The 8,335-nt window shown below is 45.5% G+C and overlaps 1 protein-coding gene across 1 annotated transcript in view; it reads right to left on the reverse strand.

Moving 5' to 3' along the window:
• Positions 1-6,781, reverse strand: part of drosha (drosha ribonuclease III) — a 103,903-nt gene extending 97,122 nt beyond the window's left edge. Inside the window, exons 1-4 of the mRNA XM_019264697.2 lie at positions 6,617-6,781; positions 3,056-3,911; positions 2,908-2,976; positions 1,794-2,097 (exon numbers count right to left, since the gene is read on the reverse strand). Of these exons, the coding sequence (XP_019120242.2) occupies positions 1,794-2,097; positions 2,908-2,976; positions 3,056-3,909 (1,227 nt within the window). The 5' untranslated portion in view covers positions 3,910-3,911; positions 6,617-6,781. The remainder of the gene's footprint in view (positions 1-1,793; positions 2,098-2,907; positions 2,977-3,055; positions 3,912-6,616) is intronic.
• Positions 6,782-8,335: the final 1,554 nt, after the last annotated feature.

The raw sequence follows: 8,335 nt of genomic DNA on the forward strand, positions 1-8,335 counted from the left end.
GGTGCGGGCCACATCAACTTGCCTTTCTGTGATGGGGGGCCGGGGTTAGTCTATAACCGGAAATGATATCAGTCCCACCAAGATTTCGCGGGCCTTTTTTGAAATAGTTGCGGCCTAAAATGCCTGATGTTGCATCAGGTTTTCAAAAAAATTTGTTGCGGGAGCAAGTGAAAGTTGCGATAAGTTGTGATTCGACAGTCGCGGAGAGGGCGCAGTTAGCACTAAGTCCACTGCCCCGGGAAGCGGTGAGGTCCGGGCAGGAGGGCGCTGTAAAGCTCGCACCGGAGTCGTGAACCATCTTCACCCCCGAGCCTTTCCAAGCCGACCCAGAGCCGGTCGCGGCACACCGCTGCGGAGGCCAGCCAGCACCGGGAAGAGGTCCCACGAGGGGATCCTGCCGCACCGTGCGGGGGTCCCTGACCCGAGTTGAATCCCCCGGGCAGACTGCGCGGAAGTTGCGGGAAAATCGCGGTGATTGATTAAAATTGCGACACCGCCCTGAACTCATGGGATTCACTGAAGTTGCGTTGAAGTTGCAAATCGCAACATCGTGAATTCCTGGAGGGGGTCTGTGTTATGGTATCATTTACGGTACAGTCAGGCCTGACGCCGATTACCACTACTGCACATGTGCGTAGGGGTGTGTGTGACAGAAAGGCAGACGCGGCAGTGGAAGCTGCAGCCGCAGTTTCGAGAGAAAAGAAAAAAAAAAAAACGATTTGTCGACTACTAAGTTAGTTGTCGACGATTTTGTTCGTCGACATAATCGTGACTAATCGTGGCAGCCCTACCCAAACCAGGGAAATTCACTTGTCACAGCAGCTCGTATACACAAGATGAGAAATGACTTGTGAATAATAAATATATAGAAAAAGTCCTGAAGTCACGCTGGTGTTAAAGAGTCTGACGGCTGTTGGAATGAAGGATCTGCAGTAAGGCTCCTTCTGTCTCTGCTCTTGCAGCTGAAGGAGCTGCTTAAGGCTTGAGATGATTTCCCATCTCTCAAATATGAAAAGATTTCTTTTCGTTTGTATGAGTGATTGTGTGCACAGAACATAAAGGTGACTTTAAAAAGGAGCATATATTCGAACTCAAGCTCATTCCTCACCTTGAAACCTGTTAAAATTCAGCCCCTTCCAATCTTTTGAGACTCTCTGTGAATCGTTTCAAGGAGGAGCGAGAAATAAAAGACATAAAATGTGGCTCTGTCTCGACATTTACCTTCACTCTGGTTTTACTGAAAGACAGGTCACGGTCTCGGATAGAATGAGTAATTTGCGGACCCCCCAAAAAAAGTAGCTGATGACAGCGCGAAGCAAGCACTAAGAGAGTACCGGTAAAGGTCAGAGTTTTAGAGAGGAAAGAAAGACGAGTTGGCACTATCCGGAAGATCCAAAGACTTTAGGGAAGCGTTTTAGAGGGCAGGTGGTGATTTGCAAAGTGGCGAGAGAGGCGTTTTTTTGGGGGGGCAAGCTCGCTATTAACTGAAAGGCTTGAAAAACGTCCAGCAGTGGAGAGCGGCTAATCCAACTTTTTAACTGCAACAGCAGACAAAATTGACAGAAAGGCAGACAGAAGATTAGGAAAGTTTCCTTTGCCAGTCAGTTGGATAAAACCACGTAAAGCAGTCTGCGCTCAGCGTTAATGGGCCTGTTTAATCTCCTTAAAACAAACGGCAGCAACATTTGCGCGCCTGTGGACTCCAAGAGCATAATAACAGTTATATATTACGACAAAACAATTAGCAAATGAGCAAAGGTTGGAGAGAATTAAGACAAAAGTGCCAACAGTACCACTTGGTCCATGGGGTCATTGGAGTAGTAGTTCTCAGCATGCGTGCAGCGGATCCAGGCTGGTTTCAGCAGCTCTTCTTCCTCTTTCTCCTCGTCGCCCTTCTCCTTCTCTTTCTCCTTCTCCCTGTCCGAACGTTCCCGCTCCCTCTCTCGCTCGCGGTCTCTCTCGGCGAGCGTCTCCTCGGAGTCTCTGCTCCTGACGGAGGAGTAGCTGCGCTCTCTGCTCAGGCCGGAGGTGCTCTCCGACCGCCTGTCCCGCTCCTCCTCCCAGCGGCCACGTTTGCGGTCTCTGCTCGACGACCGGCTGCAAGACGAAGATTAAAAGAAGTCCAGTTAGGAGAGACGGAGGCGACGAGCACCGCCAGTTATCATGAGTTATGACACCTGAGCGAGCTCCGAAGATAAACACCACGAGATATGACAAATTAAATCCAAATCACCCGACTGTCTCTGCACTGACTAGATACATTTAACATAAATCTGTTATTGGGGTTCCCAGGTGACCTGGGTGGAGCAGAACGTGTCGCCTATCAGTAAAATAAATATATACAAACATAGCATGTGTATACGTGAGTGTGTGTACATCTATGTTAAGGTATATGCATGATATGTACTAACAATATATTAATCTGAAGATAACACAGGTATAGTTTCAGTTTTTAAATTTGTTTTCACTCGTGTTTTTTTGTCAGTATATTAAATTGCAGGGGGTGATGACGGGAAACTGACTATCCAGGTTTTGGAAACTCGACCTGGGCCGTCTCTTGTAAATCCTCCAGTTTTATGGCAGTGTGACTCATGCTTCAAATATTTCACAAATTATGATAAACGACGACACACAACACTACAGGATAGAGCAGCGTGTGCAGTATTCATGACCGTGTACTTCATTTGGTTTTGTTTTTCTGAGGCTGAGTTTAGTTTTTTTGGACAAAAGTTTCTAGTTTATTTAAAATAAATACAACAAATACACAGATGTGTACTTTATTTCTCACCGAGTATCAGAAATAGAGAACATATGGAAGAAAACACGTATATAATGTGTCTGTTGTTGTATAACGCAGAGATACTTTATTACTCCTGAACTTAAAAACCTGCATTTAAAGCTGTGTACCTTCGAGGCCTCTTTCTGTGTCTGTCGGGCGACTGGGATCTCCGACTCTCTCTGTGTCGATACCGCTCCCTGTGAACAAACACACACATGGTTGTAAGAACTTCCACAGGTCGATCTTTTTTCAGGAGAGTTGCTCCTCTTTACGTACCTGCTGCGATCTCTGCTCCTGTGTCTGGGAGGAGTCCGGCCTCTGTCGTACTCGGACCTGTAACGTCCGCCCTCCGGCCTGCCTCGTCTGTCCGGACTCCTTCCGCGGTCCTTCCTCTCTCCGGGAAATTCCATTTTATGTTTATCGCCGTGGCTACCGTAGCCGTAGCCCTTCTGCCTGTGGTCGTCGTGGCGGTACCCTCTTTCCGGAGACCTCCTGTTGTCCATGGGCTTCTCGTACTTGTACTGCCCCCCGTGCCTGAAGCCGTGGTCTGGTTTGAACGAGCTGGGGCTCTGAGTGTACCCAGGGTTGAAGGTTGGAGGAGGGAAAGGAGGGTGTGGAGGATGGGGGTAGTTCATGGAGTATGGAGGGTGGTAGCTCATAGACTGAGAAGCTATGGGGGGAGGCATGGGTGGGTGTGGTAGTGGTGGCGGCGGCACATGAGGCATCATGTAAGGGTGGTAGGCATTCTGAGCAGACACCTGAGACCCCGGGGTGGGACCTCCTGTGGAGCTGGGAAGGGGCGGAGGTGGAAAGTTAGGCGGGGGTTCGGGGAAGCCCTGTCGACCAGGGGGCTTAGGGAAAGGCGGGCGCACCGGGCACTGGTTGAGAGAGCCGGGAGTCTGGGACGGTGCTGGCGGAGGGTACTGCATGAAGTCAGAGTGCGGAGGCATGTATCCGCTGTTGCCATGGTAGCTCGAGCCGGGGGGAGTCTGGGGATCGTAGTGGTACGGGGGAACGGGAGGCTGGGGAGGCGGCGGCCTCAGGTTGGTGGGTCGGTAGTTTTGTGGGGAGCCGTGCTGACCCGGGGGCATCCCTCCTCTGGGACCACCTCGGTCCTGATGGAAAGACATGACTGTGGACAAGACGAAACAATCCAGTTCAAAATCGACATCACACATGAAAATAAACACACCTGGATCAAAGTTTGACGTCTTTAGATTTATTTTATATTTCCAGTACAATTACTGTGCAATATTATTTCTATCACGGCCACTTTCAGTGCTCGTGTTGCACGTCTGCACACTGATCTGCTGTTTGTTTTTCGTTTAGGTTGGAAGATACTTCTGTCTGTGTAATAGTTTCTTTGTAATTTCTTTGTTTCAACCACTAGAGACGCTCAACCTCCCCGCTTCTTAACATAAGATTCCAGCTCCTTGTGATGCCTAGACTCAACTTTACACCTCAACACAAGGTCAGGTGTAAAACACACCAACAGGGGGTCATCTTTGACCGCTCGCGTGTTGATTGACCTTTTCGTCTCCGTTTCATTTTTCACCAGCAGCAGAGAAATTTCCACAACATCTGTTTGTTGCGTTTCACTTCTGTAGAGTGTATTACACTTTTTCTGCTGCTGTAACAGGTGAATTCCCGCCGTTGCGGGATAAATAAAGTAAAAAAAGTATGATCTAAACTTTATAGTTTTTCATTTTTTAAATGTTAGTATTCTGCTCTATCATGTTTAAACTGATCACGGCCACTTTCAGCGCTCGTTTTGCACATCTGCACACAGTCTGTTTTTTGTTTAGGTTGAAAAGATACTTCTGTCTGTTTGCTGCGTTTCACTTCTTTAGCGTGTTATGGAGTTTTCTATCCTTAGGTTACACGAGGTCCTGTGTGGGCCTTGAGGTCCTCGGCAGTATTAGTTGTTTGTCTTTGGTTGGGAACAGTAGGTGCCAGTCTATCTCAACACTGTGCTGTCCAGGGTCAAAGAGACCTGTTGCTGCCTTCATAGACATAATGGATAGCTTGTAGGGATGTAGCGATACATCGTGACACAATTAAAAATCGGTACAAATGCGTGACAACTCGCATCGGTTGACCGAAAAAATGAATCGTGATTCTTGGCGAATGCGAGAGAAGTAGGATATGTTGTTTTTCTTCTTTTTTTAAATTTGAAATAGGTTACGTTTTCTTAAAAAAAAGTCACTGGTTGGTGGATTCATTTGTTCAACGTCACGTGACTCACGTCACTACGTAGGTACGGAGCACAGAGTGAGGGAAGACATGGTGACGGTAGAAAATAGCTTTGAAACAGACGCACCGAGCAGTTTGAAATCATTTTAGATTCCCTATATACACAAATACAACCGGTAAGAAACGGACAGACAAAACCAAAACAGCATGGAAATACTGCAAGAGACTGCAACATATAGCGGCAACACGAGCAACATGCAGCAGTTTATCAGCCGCCACCACAGTGAGAAGCAAAGTAACGTCACGCCACCTCGAGAGCGAAAACTGCACGTTTCACCAGTTAACAGCAGTTTACCGTGAGAGTGTTTCTAAAGAAAGGAGATATCTGTCATGTGTTTTGTTGTTTAAGATGCAAGTTGCACTTTTTTTTTATAAGAGAACACAAACTGTTTGAGAGTTTCTGTAAAGAAAGCACCTGAGATTCTTTTCCTACAAATAAAAAGATCATTTTATTTGGTCAGAATTTGTCTGTAGCTCATTTTGATTTTGAAAAAAAATCGTATCGTGAACAAAAAATCGTGACTCGAATCGAGTCGTGAGTCGTCATCGTGTATCGTTACATCCCTAATAGCTTTGTTGTTGACGTTCCGATCTGTGTCTCCAGACTAGAACATGCTGACAATAACACCTCCATGGGTAAAGACATTATCTTTGTATAGTGTTTGTGGTGTTATCTTGGGGTTTAAAGTCGATCCACCAGGATGAGTTGAACAGAGACCGACTCAGGCACTTCTGATAAACTTTGAGAGTGTCTCTAATTCTCAATAAATAATACAGCATAAGACATTAGAGGCTCCTAAACACTTTCTGAACTCCTGACCTCAGCTTTGACCTTTGATTTCACAATTTCTCCACAACACTTATCACCTCTCCTTCACATCTTTCCTCGACCTTGTGACGTTTTCCAACAAGGTCAAGGAAAAGTGGTTAGGAAAGGTCTTAGGAGACAAACTTGCTCCTATCCGAGGACATGTTGATGGATTTTTACAAACACAGTGTGTCGTGTACCGTTTCAGATCCCATCCACCTTCAACGCCAGCCAGGCGATGGCCTTCGACGGCTGTTTCCACGACGACGACATAGAGCTGACTCCCTTTTCCCGCCTAGCACCCACCCTGACCTCCAACCCCCTCACCACGATCCACCAGGATGAGTTGAACAGAGACCGACTGAGGCACTTCTGATGAACTTTGACAGTGTCTCTAATTCTCTAATTCTCAATAAATAATCCAGCATAAGACATCAGAGACTCCTGAACACTTTCTGAACTCCTGACCTTTGACTTCAGCTGACCTCTCTGTTGATTCATTAAAGGCAGACATCATTAATTAACTAATTAATTAATTAATTAAGCATCAGTGCGTCCTTAACGTGCAGCTGCAGCACAAACAGCAGCTGCGCTACAAAACTGATGAAAATAAGTCAGACGGTTTAAAGATTAACCAGTGGATATTAATATAAAGTCATTATTTTATTAACACAAAGTCATTATTTTTATTTTATCATGCTAAGCTAACGGCGGCTAGCCCGGAGCTAACACGTTAGCACGCCTGCTAACACCGGACACGTGACGTAGGACGGTACCTTCAGCAGAGCGGGTCGGTCCGGGTCCACAGCCGCTGACAGGGGAACACAGTCAGATGTTAAACATGGATTTATGTTCAGAAACACGTCTGTTCGGCTGTCTGTCAGCTAGCACGCTGTCCACAGAGAGAGAGAGGGGGGAGGACCGTTCCGACCCGGCCGTGTTTGGTTCCGGTCGGAACGGTTAGAGTGAGGGAAACAAAAGAGGACCAATCGCATTGAGAGGCGCCGGGGTCGTCGACCAATGGGAGGGCAGGGTTTAGAGTTTGAAGGGTGTCACACTGAAATGAGACAGCAGAGTGGGAACCAATGAAGTGATAAACAAACATATAAATATTTATGAATGATTTTAATGTAGATGGATGGATGGATGGATGGATGGACAGGTGGATGGATGATGGATGGATGGACAGATGGATGGATGGACGGATGGATGGATGGATGGATGGATGGATGGATGGACAGTGTGTCCGTGTCAGACCCCCTGTAGGGAAAGCTTGTTTGTCTGGTAACCATGGTAACAACAACAAATTAATTAGACTCCTGTTTAAAAGGGATGTCACAACAGTTCCACGCGTGGTCTCATACTGGAATAAATTCATGGAACGCACTGACTGGAAAAAGATCTTACCCAACCAATATCTGTTAACCACAGTGAGAGAAATTTCATTTATAATAATTCATAGATTTTATCCATCCAATGATCATGGAAGATTAAAAAAAAGACATTGATGTGAAATGCACTTTCTGCTCTGAACATATTGAAACAGTTACTTGTTTCTTTTGGCACTTTGTCCAAAGTCTGCGGATTGATCTCTGTAACTTTATTGCTAAAAAAATGTTGATAAAGATTTGACGTTGTTTTGGAGGGATGTACTATTTGGGCTCTTTAACAAAAATAGAGAAAAATTAAACATTTATTATTAATTTCATCATACTGACGGCGAAATTTCATATTTATAAATGTAAATTTAGTCGAAGAAAACCATCTTTTGTTGCCTTTCACAGTGAGCTCAGGCAGTACATCGTTTCCATTACATTTCCTAACAACACAAAAGCGATTCAAACGGTTAATATTTGTGAACATTTAAATATACTAGTGTAAGCTCTTTCTCCCCCTGGTGTAGAATATACATGTGAAATGCTTTTGTAATGATTTGTATGTTTGTGTTTGTTTGTTTGTGAAACAAAGTTCTAATAAAAAAAATAAAAAAGATAGATAGATAGATAGATAGATAGATAGATAGATAGATAGATAGATAGATAGATAGATAGATAGATAGATAGATAGATAGATAGATAGATAGATGCTGTCAAACACGTGTGTGTGTTAAATTTGTCTTATTACGTCTCGTTTAACACTCATAAAGACCAGAAACTGTTGCCGTGTACTTGTACCATGCGTCCACTAGAGAGCGGCACAGCCTCGTGTATAAACTGGTGTAACATTACCATGGAAACGTGTCACGCATCATTTCCTGAATGAATGAAGGCGGCAGAGTGGACGTACAGTTCATTTCTTTCTCCTGAAGGAGCTCGGGAACGTTCTGGCCTCTGAGCACGAACATTATCCTGAATTATTCTGAGTGAGGAGCCCATTAGGCTCCAGCCCCCCTCCCCTCGCATTGATCTGACCCTGTCTCAGGAGATGTCGGTCTGAATACATGGCTCACGGCCCAGTTGTTAACCTCTGTGTGTGGTCACATCGATGCGCTCTCC

Source organism: Larimichthys crocea, chromosome XXIII (assembly GCF_000972845.2).
Source record: "Larimichthys crocea isolate SSNF chromosome XXIII, L_crocea_2.0, whole genome shotgun sequence".
In the NCBI taxonomy this organism is placed as follows: domain Eukaryota; kingdom Metazoa; phylum Chordata; class Actinopteri; family Sciaenidae; genus Larimichthys; species Larimichthys crocea.